The sequence below is a fragment of the Phallusia mammillata genome, chromosome 2 (genome assembly GCF_965637545.1).
Source record: "Phallusia mammillata chromosome 2, kaPhaMamm4.hap1.1, whole genome shotgun sequence".
In the NCBI taxonomy this organism is placed as follows: Eukaryota; Metazoa; Chordata; class Ascidiacea; order Phlebobranchia; family Ascidiidae; genus Phallusia; species Phallusia mammillata.
Window position 1 is genome coordinate 31,045,859 of NC_137253.1, and position 24,088 is coordinate 31,069,946.

General features: G+C 37.5%; 1 protein-coding gene and 2 pseudogenes across 3 annotated transcripts; 1 reads left to right on the forward strand and 2 right to left on the reverse strand.

Annotated features, from left to right (window-relative positions):
- Nucleotides 1-158: 158 nt before the first annotated feature.
- On the reverse strand, nucleotides 159-5,238 carry LOC145215148 (uncharacterized). The gene is made up of 10 exons (XM_080083802.1): nucleotides 5,149-5,238; nucleotides 4,892-5,017; nucleotides 4,151-4,303; nucleotides 3,833-3,922; nucleotides 2,774-2,890; nucleotides 2,504-2,580; nucleotides 2,353-2,449; nucleotides 1,929-2,025; nucleotides 1,381-1,521; nucleotides 159-1,324 (listed from the first exon to the last, which is right to left on the reverse strand). Exons 1-10 carry the CDS (start codon nucleotides 5,168-5,170, stop codon nucleotides 1,189-1,191), a joined length of 1,056 nt encoding a protein of 351 aa, XP_079939928.1. The 5' UTR covers nucleotides 5,171-5,238; the 3' UTR covers nucleotides 159-1,188.
- Nucleotides 5,239-12,797: 7,559 nt separating this feature from the next.
- LOC145213300 (uncharacterized) lies at nucleotides 12,798-15,639 on the forward strand (annotated as a pseudogene). The gene is made up of 9 exons (XR_013856819.1): nucleotides 12,798-12,873; nucleotides 13,160-13,312; nucleotides 13,376-13,494; nucleotides 13,548-13,700; nucleotides 13,991-14,080; nucleotides 14,941-15,057; nucleotides 15,258-15,334; nucleotides 15,389-15,485; nucleotides 15,533-15,639. The product of XR_013856819.1 is annotated as an uncharacterized LOC145213300 (transcript).
- A 1,394-nt stretch (nucleotides 15,640-17,033) lies between these two features.
- On the reverse strand, nucleotides 17,034-20,649 carry LOC145215147 (uncharacterized; annotated as a pseudogene). Its single transcript, XR_013857215.1, has 11 exons — nucleotides 20,501-20,649; nucleotides 20,059-20,214; nucleotides 19,873-19,995; nucleotides 19,667-19,819; nucleotides 19,299-19,388; nucleotides 18,330-18,446; nucleotides 18,060-18,135; nucleotides 17,909-18,005; nucleotides 17,484-17,580; nucleotides 17,223-17,366; nucleotides 17,034-17,166 (listed from the first exon to the last, which is right to left on the reverse strand). The product of XR_013857215.1 is annotated as an uncharacterized LOC145215147 (transcript).
- Nucleotides 20,650-24,088: the final 3,439 nt, after the last annotated feature.

A 24,088-nucleotide genomic window follows, 5' to 3' on the forward strand; every position in this document is an offset into this window, starting at 1 on the left:
ACCAAATGTACGTTACTATCAATGGAGTTTTGCTGGCGCGTATATATTACTGTTAAACTGTCATTTGTCGAGCTGATTCTATTACTTTATTTTCTTGCTGTAATTGTGTTAATTGTCGGGCTGTGCTAAAACCCAATTTCAACAACTTGTGAGCAGAAAAATTGCAATCCCGTTTAAAAAGAAAAAGAGCAACATTTGTGTACGGCAAGTACAACGTAATATGCACAACGATAAATTACTTTAATCTACAAGACAATATATACACAGAAACAAACAAAGGTTTCAGAACTCGAAAAAAAAAGGAATGGAAGCGAATTTTGATAAGATTTTTGTCGACAAATGTTACTACATTGGTTCTAACGGTGGGATAATTTTTTCCTTACATAAGTTGTTTACATTTGAATTGTAAGTAGGGTCTTATAATGTGTGCTCGTTTTTTTAAATCTGGATGACACTGCAGCGATGAATGCAGCAAAGTGAAACGTGTTATAAGCTTGTACTTTAAGCACATTTAAAACATATGTACAATTTCGTATTGTGTAAAAAAGCATCAACAGCGCTGGAACTTTATTAAATGACAAGGGAATATTTTGATACATATAAATTGATTATGATTTAATAAATAATTTGCCACCAACTGTTCGATTTGAATTTAGTGTGTAAGTTCCAGTTGCAAAATATTACAAAAATCATACACATACATAAACACATTCATTATTCGCTCGTTTTGGATCAACAGCGTAACAAAGTGTTTATTTTCAGCACAATTATGTGGCTTTTGTCTATCATTGCTTAAGGATCAACAGGCACACACGTATGCATCGAATTATAGATCAGCATATGAGAATCTGAGATCAGCGTTGTTTGCATAAAAGACTTTGGCGTAATGATATTGCATCGTTTAATTTAGGTTTTAACCAGTGGTGGGATTAAAATTTGTTGTCAGCCGGTTCTGTCACAAAAATGATATTTTTTAGCCAGTTCTGTTAAAAAAGTCCGTTTTACAGTAACCAGTAATGCTAACAGGTTTGTTGATCTCATTCGGTTCTATAGACCCGGTGCAAACCGGCTGAATCCCACCACTGGTTTTACCTGTTTGCCTTGTACGTTGAGAAAAAGAAATGTTGCGCTAAACTAAAAGCTAACAAAAGCAAAAAAAACAGACTGGTGTCAAATATTTAAACCGTATCAATCGCACTTTATACTCATTGCGGCAACGTCAAAAAATGATAATCTCCAATATGCCCGGGGATTCCGATTCAGGTTGACATTATTGCAGCGCCTGTACCACCATCCACCTCCATATTCCTCCGCGCAATTGCCACTATAAATAACAAAAATCTTCCAGCTGAAATTTAATGCAAACATCAGCATTCTTACATAGCATCGTCGTTGTCGCTGTCGTAGGTGGAGAACTGATAGCCGTTGTGATAATTCATCCAATCAACAAGAGTTGATGACGTAATGTAACCGGAAATGTTCAGTTTGTAGTTTCCGATTTCTGAGCCGATTTCGAAATAACTGCAAAAAAGTTAAGCTTCTGATTCGAAAGGTTTTAAAAAATTCCAAAAATTGTTTGTCACGAATTTCGACACTGCAAATAGTTAAACTTTCTTATCGCTCATTGAATAGTGGACAAACACGTTTTAAACATTCAATCACATGTGGCGTCTGTTTGTGTCATTCGGAAATTATAGAATGACGCACTAAGCACAACAAGTGAGCAACAAAGCTGAAACGCGAGCGCAGAAGGAAAAAAGGCAGACGTCAGGCTTTGTGACAAACCCAAGCGCTACACACATATTTTCGCAAGTTGTGTTGTAACTATTTTAATCAGGGTGAAACTAATCTTAGATAACTGTGCTAACAATATTTACAAATATAACTTATACAAGAGAAGCATTATGAGGTTAGTTAAACTTGTTTACCTGTATTCGGCAAATTTCTCCTCCTTGCCGGGGTTTGTCAAATCGAATCGAACTCGGCAGGATTTTGATTGGGTCATCACGTGAATATTTTCCAAGCCTATGTTTGCAGAAGCATGTGTTTAAACGAGATTTTTCCCGAAATCGAAATTTTATGTAGAGTAAACTTCAAAAACATATGGTTTCTGTGAAAAGTGTATTTGTGATTTATATTGCTAGCAGCGAAACGGAATTCCTAAATCAAAGAGTATTAGAAGTGATTAGAACAATATCCTGGTAATGCAATAAAGAATCGTGGGTTGTAATTTGCTTTAGCAAACTATACCGTATACCGGTTTGTGTTTTGTGGCGCATTTCTTCAAGAAAATGTTGCTGTTTTTTCAACAAATAAACACATCAGATTTACACACAAGAATCAAAAACAAACCTAGCCAGAATTCCCCAGATTGGTTTCCAAACCCAGTTTTATAATCTTCCCAGGTTCTGTTGAAGCTAACACTTCCGTCAAAGCGAGTTTGAACCGTCTACAATACAATAGTAAGTTTAAGGAAAAGTAAAGTGGAATGATGATAACTCACAGTCCATCCTTGTGAACAAAGATTCTTCAGAGTTTCTGCAAGTAGAGATTCTTGGCTTCCCGGGGCACAAGGCAATTCTGCCCAAAAAATATTTTTAATTAGGTCCAACAAAACTTCTGTGGCCAAATACAAATGTCTTTCTGGTCTAAATTAATCCCAGGACTTCAAATCAATGCATTGTACAGTAAATTTTCCATTTGTCCAGTTCATTGCGTAAATGCTAAGTATCAAGAACCAGCAGCTCAGGTTTTACGTCCGAAATCGACTTACCGGTCTCACAGTTTCTTCCAGTGTATTTTTCCGGACACAAGCAGCCATAATCAGCAAGCAAGTCGACGCATGTGCCGTTATTTGCACATGGGTTAACGTATGAGCAAACGTCAAAATCTAAAACAGTAAAACTGTTAACCAGGGAGTTTGCGACATGAGGACCGCGCATGTTCGATCCCGCTTTTCAACTTATGTTTGCTCTAAACAAGCTTATTTCGGGGCCGACTTTACACTGCCATACTTATCACGTTATTCCGTTCAGTTTACGGCCTATTGTGGACATTGTCTAGTACAGGGGTCGGCAACCGTTTTAGGCGACGCGTGCCAATTTACTTGTTATTTCCATTTGTCAATGACCTCGCGTGCCAACGTTTTTCCAAATAATAGTGGTTCGTGCCAGCAGATATCAATAATTAATATTATAATAAAGAGAACGCAGAGTGTTTTGAACTACAAAAAGCAGTGTAACACGTTAAATCATACTTCCATATAAACACCCAAATCGGTTGGCGTGCCATGGGTTGCCGACCCCTGGTCTACTAAAAAAATCAGGGCCGGGTTTTTGATTTGTACTTTTGGGTTTCGGCCGGTCTCACAATTTCTCACATGCGGCCAATGTGCACCAAGTAGTAAACATTACATTTCTTTTTTCTTCACAATAAGGGCCAGAGTTGCAAGCGGGCCCGAATTCTGAGCCCGAACCCGGCCCGAACCCGGCCCGAACCCGAAACGTTTTTGAGAAGCCCGTTTAGGCCCGAAATTTTGATTGACACGCCTATCCACGAAAGCCTTGCAAAAAAGGATGAGAAAGAAAAAAGAGAAAGACAACAAACACAATAAGCAATAGTAGACAATAGGGTAAACAATTCGTTTTAGAGTAGGGTGGGCATTATAGGTAAAAGCCGGAGACTTGTTACTCAACTGAGTGATATTATTGTAAAAAAAATGGCGGACACGGAACGTAAAATCAGGCCCGTTTTCCCACAAATACCTAAGCCCGAAAAGCCCGGCCCAACTTGCAACTCTGATAAGGGCCATTAATAAAAGCCCTAAATTTACCATCAAACGAAAACCAGTCGGTGTTGGTCGTATTTGTGCCGTTGTAAGCCTTTGCCTTCATCGCGTAGATGACAACCTTGCCACCATCGTCTGTGAAAAAAGTCTTTTTGTGAACGGTGTTTATTTTTCTGGTGTACTTTTTGGTACTGCAACATGTTTAAGCAATGTACAACAATTTTTTTTGTGCCCATTAGCATTGCTGATAAACACGTCTGCGCGACAGAAACACGCTTGTAGACACATGTGTTTGCGATTTGGAAAACATCTTCTTGTGTTTACAGTAATGTTTTGATCATTCGACTCTGTCAGTCCACTGACCTGAAATCGTTCCTCGCTTTTTCGCAGCAGCGCAGACAGAGCTGTTGGTGAAATATTTTCCACTCGTGTACGTGTAGGAAGCGCCGGCACATTTCGCCAGGCAGTAGACATGGGTAATCGGTAATTCGCAGTCGCCAGTTGTTTTGCATGTCACTATGCAGTAAAAATCGGAAATAAAAATAGTTTAACCTTTTAAACTCTAACGTTTCTCCGGAATAGATTATACCATCCGACTTCTACAGTAGCGAGACAAAATCGCGCAGTAATACCAACCTTTTGAACTCCGGCAGTGTTATAATAATATCCAACGAAACATAAGGTTTTAACATGTGTCATAAGGTCATGGATTTGATACATTAACTCCAATCGTTATAACTGTAGACATGTTGTGAGTTTGGTAAAAGGAATGTTATAAACCACATTATTTCAACAAGTAATAGTAAGAACGCTGCAATTGTTATTGTGTATCGCTGGCCAAGTACATTTACGGCAGTCTTTTAATAGGCTCATTAATTGTGTGCAAGTAAATGCAAATTAGGCATCATATTCATACACAAAGTGTAACAGTATAAATCTCGACATCATAAACTTGAACAGCCAATCTGGTAACTGCTATGTGAAATAGACAGAAAAATAGTCACAATAAACTGGACTTTTAGATTTAATGAAACCTAACGCATTTTTTCACCGTCAAAGTTTGACAATAAGAATGTTTTTCGTCAAAATGTAAAAATCTCTTACTTGAAAACGTGTAGCCGTATTGTCCCTTTGCACATGTTTGACTCTTCACACCTTGGCTCTTTTTGCCGTATCGAGACCCACTTTTTCCTGTTGGGCTGCGATAAATCGTCACAACTCCACCATCATCTGAAACATACAAGTTTAACCAATGATTGTCGAGTGAGTTTTAAAAGTCAGATACTCCACCATTGACAATAATCAAATGAAACAATATATTTGTGTTCATGTACTTTGTTTGCACATATTGTTCAACTCACTGTCAATCCGTTGGTCGTGCATTGCTGCAAGACATATCGGGCCGCTTGTGTAGACCCCATTTCCACACAACGACGGATTTTCTTCCCAACAGTTTGCCGGACAAATCACGCTTGTGATCGAGTGCTTCAAGTCAGCAAACCGGGTCTTGCAAGTTACTGCACAAGAATAGACATAGAGAATCGCCACTACATCGTGTTTTGAAAGTGAACGTTTACCACATTTTTTCGCCTATATGTTTTTTAATGTAGCTTGGGCCAAAAGTCAAATACAATTTTTTTCCCGATTTTTAAAATTATATTCATAACGTTCTTTAACACTGTGATTTTTAGAAACGTTTATCCGTGGTCCTAATATAAGTCCCAGCTCAAAATTACGTAAAAAAAGTTTTTCAGAGTTTTTGAACTTTGACGAATACAAAACGTTTTTTGTCTGCTTTAAAAACAAAACCGTTAAATATACCCATATTCAAAATTGGGTCACGTTGTCTCTGATTGTTGAGCTTATACTAGCAATCAAAGGTTTAGTCTTACTTGCTGGATTGTATTCGGTGGAGATCCCATCGAAGAAAACCGTCCATAGAAACACAATAGCCGCGTACACATTCAAGCAGGATGAACGATGCATGATCAGAAGATACTTTGTTTGGGAGGAGTAAAATTATGAACCTTATTTTACCTTCAAGCAAAAGACAACACGAACTAGTACTGCGTTTCCAGCTAACGTTCTGGCCCGATTGACAAGTCTTTTTAAAAAAACTAACATCTTCAAAAATATAGTCACTAAAGTAATCACACCAAATATAAGCTTCGAATCCTACAGGTTTATGCCGTCCCAAAGTCAGTAAATTTACCGAGGAGTTATAAGCCACAAAACATCCGGTTGCTGTTTTAACCAGCCTTGCCAGTATACTAGATAAAAATCAAAAATTTTACTTTTAAGCGATTGTAAATGACTGAAATTGACCACAGTAAACGAGTTATACTTTATATGTTTATCATTGTATGCTTTCCGCTAATACCAAACCACCTTTTCTTTGCCAATTTATTTCGATTGTTAACCACATACATTTTAAATTTATTTGGGCGTGGTTAGCAGGGACGTACTCAACACAACCCAATCCGTTCGCACATCCTGCTTACCACACGCCACACCTGTAATGCAAACATCTTGTCACATGCTATTGATGATATAGACGGCTAAACGAGAGTGTTCCCTTTTTCCCGATGGCGTTTTTTTTTCACCAACACGACAATGATAGTCTGAAAGGTAATCTGTGATCCATTATGTATGTTAGAATATAGTCACTCGAAATGTCATACTCTACACACATAAAATTTGCAAAGAATCGCTACTTTGGTGTGCGATGAGGTTTCAATGAAATGGGACAGTTATATTTGTGCAAAGTTATCGAAAAACATATAGTTGATCGAAACAAAAAACAACACCATATACAGCAAACAAATCTTTAGTCACACCAAACTTCCTTGAAAACAGCATTGAACGCCTTTTTGTTCAAAGCAGCCTTCATACCACTTAATGTGCGGCCACATGTTGCCCCCCCAGCATTGAGGTTTGAACAGTACGTAGAACAGTACGTGACACGAGTGTATGCTCCTCACAAAAAATTACAAAACGTATTTTACTGTTGTAAGGTTAGATACTAGAAAAGTGTGACGAAGAAAAGTAACAGCTACCTTTGGGGCTCCAAGAAATGACAATTCTTTGACTTTGGTGAATTCCACGCAGTCAACTGACATAGACCAAATGAGTTGAGTTTATTTCGATTGGTGAAAGACAACATAGCGACACAATTGCACTAAAGCAATCACCAAACCGGAAATAGGTGCGCAAAGGTAAAACTTGCGTAAAAGTGAAGGGCACGATTGGTGGATGATAGCTAAGCGCGCTGCAGCTACACCGTAAATGTTTTAATTTTAGTGCAAATATTGTTTTCTGTTTTCGGACTTTATTGCGATATTTGCCCGTGTATTACAGCGTTTAAAGCATTTTTTTCTTAAAACGCAATCTTATCCATCACGATAAAGTTGCAAACTAACTTTCTTTTAACAGTTTATGTTGGCCTGCAAAGTGTGCCACGAAAGGATTATCTAAGTTTGTTAGCACGCTTTAAAAGTTTGGAAACCACTGGTTTTAAAATCCACCAGTACTTTTGTAAAGGTTAAGCTGAGTTTTATCTGAATACAATGTTTAAATAATGTAAAAACACATAATTATATTTCTTCTGTTTCGTCTGCTGTGATTTTGTAAAAGCGCAATTAGTCACGCAAGTTTAACTGATATTCCTACATTCAAGCCTACAAAGAGTACGTCCGTACATAATATAATAAAAAACACATACACATTGGAGAATAATATACAACTATAGTTATATTTGTAAGGGGAAATATTTATGTATTTTAGCTTAAGCCATTGGCTAGGTCCAATTAACAAGATTGCTTTCTGACAAAAAAACGGTAAATTTTTTTTTGGAGATTGATTAGGTTAGCTTGGATTATTGTGTTTATAAAACACAGGGGAATATAAAGCGAGAGGCAAGATGTTAACGTAAAGGAATAGGAATGGTAGAAAGCTTGAAATTCCAAAACGTAAAAATAATCATTATGGGTTTAGAAATGTGACGATGATCAAATGCAACGTTATTGCAATCATGTGACAATACCATAAAGTCGCTATGATCGAAGTTTCTATTTTGGATATCTCATAACTTTATTTAGGCTTATACTCGATCCAAATTATAACTTGGCCTAGGCCAGGCCTGCACAACATACGGCCCGCGGGCCGCATGCGGCCCGCGAAAGCTTTTAGTGCGGCCCGCAAGAAGATTTTAAAATACTTTGCATTGAACCAAAAAAACGTTATGCCGCGATGTTGTGTAATAATCACATAGACCTCTAAATGAGTAATCTTACTTCAGTTCATTGTTTTATTCATTACGAAACAATCCCATCTTTGTTTCACACACAAAGCTTGGTTATAGCGTTTAGTATCTATAGTAGAGCCTAGTCTAATCTTATGTGCGCGCGCAAGTAGGCTATTTTAGGATTGTCCAAAATGGCTGAAAACACTAAAAGAAAGATTGAAAGTAAGGTCAGAGTGTTTTATCCGGAATGGACAAGCAAATACTTATTTGCAGTGGTGAAGACAAAAATAATGTGTCTTGTTTGTCGAAACAAACTTTCTCTGTATTAAACTTTAATAAAAACAAGCAGCGATCTTCACTTGCTGATGGACATTTGAAGGATATTCTAAAACTTTCAAGTTCCAGCCTCGTGCCCGATTACGACGTGCTTGTTGACAACAAAAGATGCAACATCTCTCATTGAATTTTAGTTACAAATTTTGTTCTTTGGGTTGATGTTGATGCTTAAGAAAATTTATTCGTTCATGTGATATTGTTTGTCAGCGACGAAAGAAAGCTTTTCAGATTTTAAATTTTGCCTTGGTAATAGCAGTTATATCCAGCATGACCGACAAGTTTTTAAAATAGTATAGGCTTATACAGGGACATTTAAAATACGTAATTAGCATGCGGCCCGCGAAACATTTATGTGTTCCGTTGTGGCCCTTGCGTTGTTTTGAGTTGTGCAGGCCTGGCCTAGGCACACAAACCAATCTAACATATTTACACCTTTCCAATCCAACGATTACTGCATGTAAACGGATTTGTTTACAGTTCAGTTAAGCTCACTGTACTATAGTATTACCACTGGACAAACCAATCTAATTTGGCGTGCAACCCCATAAGTAAAATCAAGTGGTTAAAGTCTATTACACGAGCTAGAAATTTGTTGTAAAGGATGACAATGTAGGGTAAAACTATCTTTCGCCACGTTGAAATTATCTCATTTTAGCCAACTATGTACAAATTTGTGTTCGGAATTTATATTTAATGTGGTCGCAAGGTGTCGCCCCTGGGTTGTGACACCACTTGATCGAATAGCAGTTTACAGTGTTTGGAGCATGGCATTCAGGGCAGGTGACCTTATAAAAGGTTGGATAGTTTGTTTGTTGTGACATATGTTGTATGGTGTCAGAAGCAAAAAGGAAATATAAAATGTTTTTACCATGCAAAAGAGAGGACTTATAAAACTAGGTCAAGTTTCTTAGTGGATTTATTCTTTATTTGAAGGGTTTTATATTGTTATTACTGACTATGAAACAGTGTAGGTTTAGGTGACTGTTGTGACCCAGTAATAAAAAGCTAAATTAAAATTTGCTTGTATATAGTACATGATATGTTTGATCAGCTTTTCGAAAGTTTGCTGCCAAAAAATGCTTCAAAAGAAACAGAAAGGCCTATGCATGTGAATAAAACATGGCCTTTTATGCAGTTTTAGGCATTTACTAAAATGCATCGGCTGTCTATGTTTCTTGTGAAGAGCTTTTAAATGAACAAGATGTAATCGTTAACATAGCTAATAACGATGTACTAATAGCAAAATCGTCGTGATCCACGGGTGCTAAATTTTGTCAGTTAATTAATGACATTAACATAGCTATAATGTGTGTTTTACAGTGAAGCAGTCAAGTCCTAAATGACAGTATTATACGGATCAAGATAAGTCCTAAATGACAGTATTATGCAGCGGGCTTTGCCTTGGATGGTTTTCAACTCGAACCACGTGTTAATTAATCAAGGACGCCTCGAGTTTACTGATTCTGTGCGTTGCAACAAAACGTCAGAGCGTTACCTGCCTTGGGGAAGCGACGTTTAAAGCGTTGCGGGAGGAAGCACTTCACACAATGTTGCAAGGCGACTAATCAACCACAAGCATAATGTGATGAAACCACCATGCAATCCGTAAGTACTGCTAGTTCACCACAATATCGTTGCAACTCTTGCTTTCTTGCATTTTGTCATTCTTTTATAATTGATACTCGAACCTCTTTTATGTCACAGAAAAGCTTTCCAAAACAATAAGGACGCCCAAATGAGTAATATCGTGAAATCGTTATTCTATTGAGTAAGACTTTTTCACACTTAAATAGTGAGCCACGTATTACTCTACATTCCACGTTTTACAAAAAAAAATATTATAGAAGCTTTGAAAGAATTGAAAAAATTCAAGCAAATGCAAGAATAGAAGCTTCAATTTTGGAAAACTCTTGTCTATCAGTATTAAAAGTAAATTAGAATTATGAACTGAAAGAATAAATTTTACCAAAGCATTTTCGTCTCGCCTTTAAAGACAAAACAAAAAAAGTAAATTTGTCATGCTAAGATGATTTGAGACTCGTTTCTAACTTTTGGAAAATGAAATTATATGAAAAGAAGATCATGGGCTTTGTACTTATCGGCATTTGTTTTGCGCCTGAAATTTTGTCAGGTTAGTGTCCATGATGTTTAACTGTGATGTGGCGTCCAATGACGAAATTGCTGCATAGGGTTTTTAGGGTTAGAAATCCCGGAAAATCGCGACCCCGAATTCCCGGGATTTGAATTTTTTTCTGAATCAAAGATTATTTTGATGAAATCCTGGAAATGAAGCCTAGCGTATAAAACTGATGGGGTTGCGTCTTTGGTAAATTGAAGAAAACCTTGCTTACATTAGTTTTCCTCTATATTTATTTGTTTTAAATAAATCATCATGCAAAACAATTGCGTGCCATATCCGCAAATATTCTACAAGAGCGTGAAAGTTTGTTTAAATAGTATTGCGACAACGTGTGGCAGCAGCGACCAAAGCTCATTTTGTGTCGTAACGCAGTAGAATAACGATGTTTGGAGTTGTATTGGAGTCTACTAACATTGCTGTAAATCGCACGTTCGTTCGCCCACTTACACGAAAATAAAAATACTAGTTTCAGTGTGGGAAGACAATTGTATCTTCATTATATGTACTTTCACCTCATGAAAATATGCGGCAATTCCAACGCACAGTCCGCGACCATGTTCTATTTGAAAAAAACTAAAAAAATAACAAAAACAAAAAGAACTTTTTAGCTCAACATTGTAATCTCGGAGTAAAAATCTCTGGAAATCCCGATCCCGACAATTCTTTTAATAGTTTCGAAATTAAAACGCTATAATTAAAACACACGACATGACATCGTGCAGTGAATCGTATTATATTTACACCGGACACATGTATACATCACGATTCGACTGAGCACTTCCTTTAGCTTGCAACTGTATAACAACCGTATCTTCTCGAGAAACGCCCAACGTTTACAAGTCACGTTGGGTCACATAATTTAGACACCATTTGTATGGTTTCGATAATTGCGCTTTACTTGCTTGAATTTCTAATGAGGAGTAATTAGTTCAGCCGCTTTAGAAAAGCAGATTAAACCTGAAAGCTTGTATTGAGTCAGTTATGACGCAGCTGTCACACGTTGTCGCAATGCTTTGCGCAAACGAAAAAAATGCTGAGAATTACCGGTTAATGAAAGGTTTTCTTCAATTGAACAAAGACGCAATCCCATAAGTGTTATAAGCTAGGCTCCAATTCCTGGTATTTGACTTTTTTTCCTAAATCCGGGATTAGTTTTACTGAAACCCTGGAATTGGAATAGCATTGCGGCAACGTGTGATAGCTGCAGCATTTAATTGTCAAGTAACTCGCTAAACTAAAAAGATAGTAAAATAACGATGTGAATTGTTGTATTGGAGTCAACTAACATTGCGGTACATGGCACGCTCTATCGCTTCGCGCATCAACACAAAAATAAAATTGCTAGTTTCAATTTGGAAGGAATAATTGTTTCTCCATTAAATGTACTTCCGCCTTGTGAAAATGTGCAGGAAAGGCAGCGCATAGTCCGCCACCATGTTTTTTTTATAAACCAGCTCGAAATGAACTTGTTAGATCAACATCCTAATCCCGAGGAATGGAATATCCCGGGAAATCCCGATCCAGGCACTCTATAAATCAGTGGTTCTCAACCGGGGGGCCGCGACAATTTCCTAATTTGCGCACAACGAAATTAAACGCGATTTAGGAAAACGTTTGGGCGTTTTAAAGTATTTTAATAAAACTCGTTTAAAATCGTTCTTCATAGGCTTCAAACCAAGATGCATTGTAACATTTAAACCCCAGTGTGATGCAACAGACGTAAATCGTTTTTCGGATAATGACATGCGATGAAGCGTACTTGGATGCTAGTGTAACAAACACATGAGAACATATCATCTTGTCATCAAGTACGTGATCTACCGTGAAGTATCACATCGTGCAGTGAATTGCGTCTAATTTTCACACCGGACACAAAATATACATCACGCTTTAACTGCGCGCTTCCTTTGCATTGCTTCCTTTGGGTGATCACATATTTTAAACATCGTTTGTATGGTTTCGATAATTGCCCTTTACTTGCTTGAATTTCTAATGAGGAGTAATTAGTTCAGCCGTTTTAGAAAAGCAGATTAAACCTGAAAGGTTGTATTTAGTCAGTTATATTTCAACGTATTTTATATTAAGCAATAAAAACAGAAATTAGTTGATACAACAACATCACAAAGAATTTATTGAACAGCAACGCTTACTTTGCTGTTCAATAAATGTTTTTGTTTTAAAGTATTCCAACCAAAAATTTTGAGGCTAATGTTGGCATTTGGTTTGTGTTCATCTTGACTAGACCAGATTAAAGAGATAAACAACTGGTAAAGGACTTCACTTGGAGGGCAATGAATTCACCGAAAGCTAGTGGCTTGGCGCTGACTCTCTTATTTGACTTCATCGCGGTTTTATTGGGACAATCAGGTAACGAATGATATAACCAACTGATGACCTAACTGTATTGTTTTATATTTGCATTGTTTACAATCAGTCGCAAATTAAAGGAAAACGGTTTGACGTTCCAGTAAAATAATTGACATTATGCTGCTGGTTTGACGTACCGCTAAGAGTTCCGTCGCAAAGGTATATCACATATATCGACGCTTTTCAAAAAACTTTTAATGCTTAATATAATTTCTAGGACGAATGCATCCCGCCTAGCATGACCTTTACAAATTACTTAAAGTTTTAACTTAAAGTATTGTTTAAGTGACGTGCAAGACACGGTTTTCTGAATTGAAGCACTCGATCACGAGCGTGATTTGTCCGGCCGACTGGGAAGAAAATCCGTCGTTATGTGGAAATGGGATCCACACAAGCGGCCCGATATGTCTTGCAGCAATGCACGACCAACAGATTGATAGTGAGTGAAACCAAATGTCAGTTTTGTTTTTAAGATGCGCGATGTAAACGAACATTACTCTAGATTCCGGTGGACTTGTTCAGGTTTTTCGCAATCCGGGCCAGGGAGCTCATTTGTACGGAAAACAAAGAAATGGCGTTCAAACTCCTGCTCTGCGGGCAAATACTCTTACACATTTTCAAGTAAGAATATGTTAAACTGACATAGTGTTTTTATTACCTTTAAATTGTGTTAGTGACTTGCAAAACAACTGGCGACACCGAATTACCGATTACTCATGTCTACTGTCCGCCGAAATGCGCCGGCGCTTCCTACACGTATACGAGTGGAAAATATTTCACCAACAGCTCTGTCTGCGCTGCTGCGAAAAAGCGAGGAACGATTTCAGGTCAGTGGAATGTTGAAACTGTACGAAGATGTAGGTGTGGCAAACGTTTTCATTTTCAAGCAAAAGCGAATTCCTGCAAGCTTGATTGCTTCCGAGTGGTCTGTTTGTCGCTTCCACGACTTGATACAAAAACTATGTGAATTTGTAATTCACTTGCGAAAAGCATTTTTTAGGAATATGGAGCTGCTTTTATCAACATTTTTTGTTCAATAAAAATGTAGTTTTTAAATTCGCTTGCGAAAACATGTTTTAGTAATATGAAGTTCTTTCACAAAAGATTTTTTTTACAGACGCTGGTGGCAAGGTTGTCATCTACGCGATGAAGGCAAAGGCTTACAACGGCACAAATACAACCAACACCGACTGGTTTTCGTTTGATGGTAAATTTAGGGCTTTTATTAATGGCCCTTAGTGTTGGTGACTTAAAGCGTTTAATGTAACTGATTCCACCACGAGCATTGTGTTCGCAAACATATTGGAAATGGCTTTGCTGCGAGGACAGACCAAATTATTTTTCCAAAATAAAATTTACAGCAATACCAAATGCCTTTTTTGTCGATTATACCAATGTACATCATTGTTAAAACGTTTTACAACCAGGAATTGACTTGCATTTTCCTTTTTTAACAAATTTGTCGTTCAACTGGTGTAATGCTAAACAAAATACTAGTTGTTGTTTCAAGAACTTGTATTTGCTGACGTTTCACCAACCAGAACGGTAGGGCTTCTTCACAGCAATGAACGAATAATGCAGCGCGCACAGAGGCGAAAATGTATGAAAACAGCGGGATACGTCAGCAAATACAAGTTTTTGAAACAACAACTAGTATTTTGTTTAGCATAACACCAGTTGAACGACAAATTTGTTAAATTTGCAACCTGGTGGACGAAACGCCTGTTCAGTATTTTGCAGTTTCTTGTTAAGTCTACTTCATGCCGACTAATCAATGTTTTAATTTAAACGAAAACGTGTAATGTTCCCTCTTTGATGAACTTAGGCCGCTTGCCCCAAACTGTGAGACCGGCCAGAACCCAAAAGTACAAACCAAAGTTCTGGCCCTGATTTTGTTACCAGACAGTGTCCACAAGAAGCCGTAAACTGAACGGAATAAAGTCATAGATAATTTGATACGTATATGGTCCAGCGTGGAGTCAGCCCCGAAATAAGCTTGTTTAGGGCAAACATAAGTTGAAAAGCGGGATCGAACATGCGAGGTCCTCAATAATTTTACTGTTATAGATTTTGACGTTTGCTCTTACGTGAACCCGTGTGCAAATAATGGCACATGCGTCGACTTGCTTGCTGATTATGGCTGCTTGTGTCCGGAAAAATACACTGGAAGAAACTGTGAGACCAGTAAGTCGATTTTGAACATTACATTACGAGCTGTTGGTTCTTGACACTTACACAGTATTTACGCAATGAACTGGACAAATGGAAAATTTACTATGCATTGCATTAATTTGTAGTCCTGGGATTAATTTAGATCAGAAAGACATTTGTATTTGGCCACAGAAGTTTTGTTGCACCTAATTAAAAAATATATTTTATGGCAGAATTGCCTTGTGCCCCGGGAAACCAAGAATCTCCACTTGCCGAAACTCTGAAGAATCTCTGTTCGCAAGGATGGACTGTGAGTTGTCATCATTACACTTCACTTTTCCTTAAACTAACCATTGTATTGTAGACGGTTCAAACTCGCTTAGACGGAAGTGTTAGCTTTAGAAGATCCTGGGAAGATTACAAAACTGGGTTTGGAAACCCATCTGGGGAATTTTGGCTAGGTTTGTTTGATTCTTGTGTGTAAATCTGATGTGTTTGTTTTTTAAAGAACAGCAACATTTTCTTGAAGAAATGCGCCACAAAACACAAACCGGCATACGGTATAGTTTTGTAAAGCAAATTTCAACCCACGATTCTTTAGCATTACCAGGATAATTTTCTAATTACTTCTCCCTCTTTGATTTTAAGAAACTTTTGCCCCTGCTAGCAATATAATTCACAAATACACATTTCTCACAGAAACCATATTTTTGTGGAAGTTTGCCCTACATGAAGTTTCGATTTCAGAAAAAACTCGTTTAAACACATGCTTCTGCAAACATAGGCTTGGAAAAAATGCGCGTGATGACCCAATCAAAATCCTGCCGAGTTCGATTCGATTTAACAAACGCCGGTCAGGAAGCGAAATTTGCCGAATACAGGTGAACAAATATAACTAACCCCATAAAGCTTCTTTTCTATATATTTGTAAAAAGTGATAGCAAAGTTATCTACGATTAGTTTACCGTGAATACAATTTGGCGAAAATATGTGTGTAGCTCCGCTTGTCGCTTGGGTTTCTCACAAAGCGTGACGTTTTCCTTTTTTCCTTCTTCGCTCGCGTTTCTGCCTTTATTCGGTTGCTCACTTGTTGAGCAGGCGTTTGTGCTTGATGCACCATTCTATCATTTACGAATAACATAAACAGACCGTACAGACGTCACAAGTGATTAAAAGTTTAAAACGTATTTATCCACTATTCAGTGGGCGATAAGAAAGTTTAACTAATTGCAGTGCCAAAATTTGTAAAAAAAACTTGGCCGAATGGTCCAGCGCCCCTGACTTACATACAGGCATCAAAAACCTGATCGGAATGCGCCTCCGGCGTCCTGGGTTACAACCCCGTGAAAAAAAAAAAACTTTTAAATATTTCAAAACCTTTCGAATCAGAAGCTTAACATTTTTGCAGTATTTTCAAGATCGGCTCAGAAATCGAAAACTACAAACTGAACATTTCCGGTTACATCACGTCATCAACTCTTGATGATCAGATGGGTTCAACAGCGCAAGAAACTTTCTTGCAAAGGGTTAGGCTGGAACTTTAATAAATGATAATTAGGATATTCTGATACACATAAATTGATTATGATTTAATAAATAATTTGCCACCAACTGTTCGATTTGAATTTAGGGTGTAAGTTCCAGCTGCAAAATGTAACAAAAATCACACACATACATAAACACATTCAATATTTGCTCGTTTTGGATCAACAGCGTAGCAAAGTGTTTATTTTTCAGCACAATCTTGTGACTTTTGTCTATTATTGCTTAAGGATCAACAGACACACAAATATTACACGTTTCCGCATAGAATTGTGGATTTGCATCTGAGAAATCTTATTTATATGCGTTGTTTGCATATAAGAATTTAGCGTAATGATATTGAGTCGTTTAATTTAGGTTTTAACTGTTTTTGCCTGGCATGTTTGAGAAAAAAGAATTGTTGCGTTAAACTAAAAGCTAACAAAAGTTAAAAAAAAATCAGGCTGATGTCAAATATTAAAAACGTGTCAATCGCACTTTATGCTTATTGCTGTCACGTCAAAACGTAATGTATATCAAAACGCCCGGGGACTTTGATTCAGATAGACAGAACCGCATTTGTTGTACCACCAACCCTCTGCCAACTCCGCACAATTGATACTGTAAATAACAAAAATCACCCAGCTGAAATTTAATGCAAACATCAGCATTCTTACCTCGTGTGAATGTCGTTGTCCCTGTCATATGTGGAGAACTGATAGCCGTTGTGCTGAACCATCCCATCAACAAGAGTTGATGACGTGATGTAACCGGAAATGTTCAGATTGTAGTTTTCGATTTCTGAGCCGATTTTGAAAATACTGCAAAAAACTTTTTCATCTACTATTTTATTCACGGTAAACTAATGTTAGATAACTGTGCAAGTAATTTTTTAATTTATAGAAGAGAAGCTTTTGGGGTTGGTTATATTCGTTTACCTATATTCGGCAAATCTCTCTTCTTGGCCGGGGTTTGTCAAATCGAATCGAACTCGGCAGGATTTTGATTGGGTCATCAAGTGAATTTTTTCCAAACCTATGCATGCAGAAGCATGTGTTTAAATGAGATTTTTCTGAAATCGAAACTTCATGTAGGCCTAAACTTAAAAAATGTGGTTGATCTGAAAACTGTATTTGTGATTTATATTGCTATAGCAGCGGCAAAAGTTTCTCAAAATCAAAGAGCATTAGAAGTAATTACAAAAATTTTCTGGTAATGCAATGAAGAATCGTGGGTTGAAACTTGCTTTAGCAAACTATACCGTATGCCAGTTTGTGTTTTGTGGCACATTTTTTCAAGTAAATGTTAACGTTTATTCAACAATCAAACACATCAGATTTACACACAAGAATCAAAAACAAACCGAGCCAAAATTCCCCAGATGGATTTCCAAACCCAGTTTTGTAATCTTCCCAGGGTCTTTTAAAGCTAACACTTCCGTCAAAGCGAGTTTGAACCGTCTACAATACAATAGTAAGTTTAAGGAATAGTAAATTCGAATGATGACAACTCACAGTCCATCCTTGTGAACAGAGATTCTCCAGTTTTTTGCAAGTGGAGATTCTTGACTTCCGGAGAAACAAGGCAATTCTGCCAAAAAATAAATTTTGATTTGGTGCAACAAAACTTCTGTGGCCAAATACAAATGTCTTTCTGATCTAAACTAATCCCAGGACAACAAATTAATGCAAGGCACAGTAAATTCCTTTACCAGCTCATTGCGTAAATGCTGTGTAAGTACCAAGAACCAACAGCTCGTAATGTAATGTTCAAATTCGACTTACTGGTCTCACAGTTTCTTCCAGTGTATTTTTCCGGACACAAGCAGCCATAATCAGCAAGCAAGTCGACGCATGTGCCGTTATTTGCACATGGGTTCACGTAGGAGCAAACGTTAAAATCTATAACAGTAAAACTGTTGACCAAGGAGTGTGCAACCATGTTCGACCCGGCTTTTCAACTTATGTTTGCTCTAAACAGGCTTATTTCGGGGTCGACTTTACACTGGACCATACGTATAACGTTATTTCGTTCAGTATACAGCCTATAGTGAACATTGTCCAGTAAAAATATCAGGGCCAGAACTTTGGTTTGTACTTTTGGGTTCCGGCCGGTCTCACAATTTCGGGCAAGCGGCTTAATTTCACCAAAGAGGGAACATTACACGTTTTCGTTTAAATTAAAACATTGATTAGCCGGCATGAAGTAGACTTAACAAGAAAATGCAAAATACTGAACAGGCGTTTCGTCCACCAGGTTGCATATTTAACAAATTTGTCGTTCAACTGATGTTATGCTAAACAAAATACTAGTTGTTGTTTCAAGAACTTGTATTTGCTGACGTATCACGCTGTTTTTGTGCATTTTCGCCTCTGTGCGCGCTGTATTATTCATTCATTGCGGTGAAGAAGCCCACCGTTCTGGTGGGTGAAACGTCAGCAAATACAAGTTCTTGAAACAACAACTAGTATTTTGTTTAGCATAACACCAGTTGAACGACAAATTTGTTAAAAAAGGAAAATGCAAGTCAATTCCTGATTGTAAAACGTTTTAACATTGATGTACATTGCTATAACCGACAAAAAAAGCATTTGGTATTGCTGTATATTTTTTTTGGAAAAATAATTTAGTCTGTCCTCGCAGCCAAGCCATTTCCAATATGTTTGCGAACACCATGCTCGTGGCGGAATCAGTTACATTAAACGCTTTGAGTCACCATCACTAAGGGCCATTAATAAAAGCCCTAAGTTTACCCTCAAACGAAAACCAGTCGGTGTTGGTTGTATTTGTGCCGTTGTAAGCCTTTGCCTTCATCGCGTAGATGACAACTTTGCCACCATCGTCTGTAAAAAAATCTTTTGTGAAAGAACTTCATATTACTAAAACATGTTTTCGCAAGCGAATTTAAAAACTACATTTTTATTGAACAAAAAATGTTGATAAAAGCAGCCTCGTCTTCCTAAAAAATGCTTTTCGCAAGTGAATTACAAATCCACATAGTTTTTGTATCAAGTCGTGGAAGCGACAAACAGACCACTCGGAAGCAATCAAGCTTGCAGGAATTCGCTTTGGCTTGAAAATGAAAACTTTTGCCGAACCAACATCTTAACATTCCACTAACCTGAAATCGTTCCTCGCTTTTTCGCAGCAGCGCAGACAGAGCTGTTTGTGAAATATTTTCCACTCGTATACGTATAGAAAGTCGCCTTGCATTTCGGCGGACAGTAGACATGAGTAATCGGTAATTCGGTGTCGCCAGTTGTTTTGCAAGTCACTAACACAATTTAAAGGTAATAAAAACACTATGTCAGTTAAACATATTCTTACTTGAAAATGTGTAAGAGAATTTGTTCGCAGAGCAGGTTTGAGTTTGAACGCCATTTCTTTGTTTTCCGTACAAATGAGCTCCCTGGCCCGGATTGCGAAAAACCTGAACAAGTCCACCGGAATCTAGAGTAATGTTCGTTTACATCGCGCTTCTTAAAAACAAAACTGACATTTGGTTTCACTCACTATCAATCTGTTCGTCGTGCATTGCTGCAAGACATATCGGACCGCTCGTGTAGACCACATTTCCACACAACGACAAATTTTCTTCCCAACAGTCGGTCGGACAAATCACGCTCGTGATCGAGTGCTTCAATTCAGAAAACCGTGTCTTGCACGTCACTTAAACAATACTTTAACTTAAAACTTTAAGTAATTTGTAAAGGTCATGCTAGGCGGGATGCATTCGTCCTAGAAATTATATTAATCATTAAAAGTTTTATGAAAAGCGTCGATATATGTGATATACCTTTGCGACGGAACTCTTAGCGGTACGTCAAACCAGCAGCATAATGTCAATTATTTTACTGGAACGTCAAACCGTTTTCCTTTAATTTGCGACTGATTGTAAACAATGCAAATATAAAACAATACAGTTAGGTCATCAGTTGGTTATATCATTCGTTACCTGATTGTCCCAATAAAACCGCGATGAAGTCAAATAAGAGAGTCAGCGCCAAGCCACTAGCTTTCGGTGAATTCATTGCCCTCCAAGTGAAGTCCTTTACCAGTTGTTTATCTCTTTAATCTGGTCTAGTCAAGATGAACACAAACCAAATGCAAACATTAGCCGCAATATTTTTGGTTGGAATACTTTAAAACAAAAACATATTAGTACTAAGAACGCTCATTCTACATTTGTTAATTGTAAACATCACATCTTCACAAAATTGACCCAAACTTGCTTTATATTTGCACGCTTTTACCCTTCAACAGACTATTCATGGTTTACCCTTCAACAAAAACGACAGTCAAATTCATGCAAACAGCAAAGTAAGCGTTGTTGTTCAATAAATTCTTTGTGATGTTGTTGTATCAACTAATTTCTGTTTTTATTGCTTAATATAAAATACGTTGAAATATAACTGACTAAATACAACCTTTCAGGTTTAATCTGCTTTTCTAAAGCGGCTGAACTAATTACTCCTCATTAGAAATTCAAGCAAATAAAGCGCAATTAACGAAACCATACAAATGGTGTCTAAATTATGTGACCCAACGTGACTTGTAAACGTTGGACGTTTCTCGAGAAGATACGGTGGTTATGCAGTTGCAAGCTAAAGGAAGTGCTCAGTTAAAGCGTGATGTATATTTTGTATCCGGTGTAAAAATTAGACACAATTCACTGCACGATGTGATACTTCACGCAAGATCACGTACTTGATGACAAGATGATATGTTCTCATGTGTTTGTTACACTAGCATCCAAGTACGCTTCATCGCATGTCATTATCAGAAAAACGATTTACGTCTGTTGCATCACACTGGGGTTTAAATGTTACAATGCATCTTGGTTTGAAGCCTATGAAGAACGATTTTAAACAAGTTTCAATTAAATTGATCAGCTTTTCCAAAGTTTGCTGCAAAAATGCTTCAATAAGCAACAGAAAGGCCTATATATGTGAATAAAACATGACCTTTTATGCAGCTTTTTGACATTTACTAAAATACAACAGCTGCCTGTGTTTCTTGTAAAAAGCTTTTTAATGAACAATATGTAATTATTAGCATACTATTAAAATGTGTGCGTTACGGAAGAAGCAGTCAAGTCCTAAATGGCAGTATTATTCAGCAGGCTTTGCCTTGGATGGTTTTCAACTCGAACCACGTGTTAATCAATCAAGGACGCCTCGAGTTTGCAGATTCTGTGCGTTGCAACAAAACGTCAGAGCGCTACCTGCCTTGGGGAAGCGACGTTTAAAGTGTTGCGGGAGGAAGCACTTCACACAATATTGCAAGGCGACTAATCAACCACTGGCATAACGTGCTGGAACCACCATGCAATCCGTAAGTACTGCTTGTTCACCACAAGATCGTTGTAACTCTTGCTTTCTTGCATTTTGTCATTCTTTTATAATTGATACTCGAACCTCTTTTATGTCACAGAAAAGCTTTCCAAAACAACAAGGACGCCCAAATGAGTAATATCGTGAAATCGTTATTCTATTGAGTAAGACTTTTTCACACTTAAATAGTGAGCCACGTATTACTCTACATTCCACGTTTTACAAAAAAAAATATTATAGAAGCTTTGAAAGAATTGAAAAAATTCAAGCGAATGCAAGAATAGAAGCTTCAATTTTGGAAAACTCTTGTCTATCAGTATTAAAGGTAAATTAGAATTATGAACTGAAATAATAGATTTTAACGAAGCATTTTCGTCTCGCCTTTAAAGACAAAACAAAAAAAGTAAATTTGTCATGCTAAGATGATTTGAGACTCGTGTCTAACTTTTGGAAAATGAAATTATATGAAAAGAAGATCATGGGCTTTGTACTTATCGGCATTTGTTTTGCGCCCGAAATTTTGTCAGGTTAGTGTCCATGATGTTTAACTGTGATGTGGCGTCCAAGGACGGAATTGCTGCATAGGGTTTTTAGGGTTAGAAATCCCGGAAAATCGCGACCCCGAATTCCCGGGATTTGAATTTTTCCTGAATCAAAGATTATTTTTGCTGAAATCCTGGAAATGAAGCTTAGCGTATAAAACTGATGGGGTTGCGTCTTTGTTAAATTGAAGAAAACCTTGCTTACATTAGTTTTTCTCTATATTTATTTGTTTTAAATAAATCATCATGCAAAACAATTGCGTGCTAAATCCGCTAATATTCTACAAGAGCGTGAAAGTTTTTTTGCGCATAAATAGTGCGCATAATTGCGACAACGTGTGGCAGCAGCGACCAAAGCTCATTTTGTGTCGTAACGCAGTAGAATAACGATGTTTGGAGTTCTATTGGAGTCTACTAACATTGCTGTAAATCGCACGTTCGTTCGCCCACTTACACGAAAATAAAAATACTAGTTTCAGTGTGGGAAGACAATTGTATCTTCATTATATGTACTTTCACCTCATGAAAATATGCGGCAATTCCAACGCACAGTCCGCGACCATGTTTTCTTTGAAAAAAACTAAAAAAATAACAAAAACAAAAAGAACTTTTTAGCTCAACATTGTAATCTCGGAGTAAAAAATCTCTGGAAATCCCGATCCCGATAATTTTTTAATAGTTCCGAAATTAAAACGCTATAATTAAAACACACGACATGACATCGTGCAGTGAATCGTATTATTTTTACACCGGACGCATGTATACATCACGATTCAACTGAGCACTTCCTTTAGCTTGCAACTGTATAACTACCGTATCTTCTCGAGAAACGCCCAACGTTTACAAGTCACGTTGGGTCACATATTTTAGACACCATTTGTATGGTTTCGATAATTGCGCTTTACTTGCTTGAATTTCTAATGAGGAGTAATTAGTTTAGCCGCTTTAGAAAAGCAGATTAAACCTGAAAGCTTGTATTGAGTCAGTTATGACGCAGCTGTCACGCGTTGTCGCAATGCTTTGCGCAAACGAAAAAAATGCCGAGAATTACTGGTTAATGAAAGTTTTTCTTCAATCGAACAAAGACGCAATCCCATAAGTGTTATAAGCTAGGCTCCAATTCCAGGTATTTGACTTTTTTCCTGAATCCGGGATTAGTTTTATCGAAACCCTGGAATTAGAACAGCATTGCGGCAACGTGTGATAGCTGCAGCATTTAATTGTCAAGTAAAAGATAGTAAAATAACGTTGTAAATTGTTGTATTGGAGTCCACTCACATTGCGGTACATGGCACGCTCTATCGCTTCGCGCACCAACATAAAAACAAAATTGCTAGTTTCAATTTGGAAGGAATAATTGTATCTTCATTAAACGTACTTCCGCCTTGTGAAATGTGCAGGAATGGCAGCGCAAAGTCCGCCACCATGTTTTTTTTAAAACCAGTTTGAAATGAACTTTTTAGATCAACATCCTAATCCCGAGGTATAAAATATCCCGGGAAATCCCGATCCAGGCACTCTATAAATCAGTGGTTCTCAACCGGGGGTCCGCAGACAAAGGGTTTCCAGGGGTTCCGCGACAATTTCCTAATTTGCGCACAACGAAATTAATCGCGATTTTAGAAAAACACTTGGGCGTTTTAAAGTATTTTAATAAAACTCGTTTAA

What these genes read in the sequence shown, in the direction of transcription:
- LOC145215148 (XM_080083802.1), bottom strand. Translation starts at nt 5,170, where the DNA reads ATGCACGACCAACGGATTGACA. An exon ending in AAAGCGAGGAACGATTTCAG is followed by an intron (nt 3,923 to 4,150) that starts GTCAGTGGACTG and finishes CTTTTTTCACAG; the next exon opens with ACGATGGTGGCAAGGTTGTC. An exon ending in TTTGTTCACAAGGATGGACT is followed by an intron (nt 2,450 to 2,503) that starts GTGAGTTATCAT and finishes ATTGTATTGTAG; the next exon opens with ACGGTTCAAACTCGCTTTGA.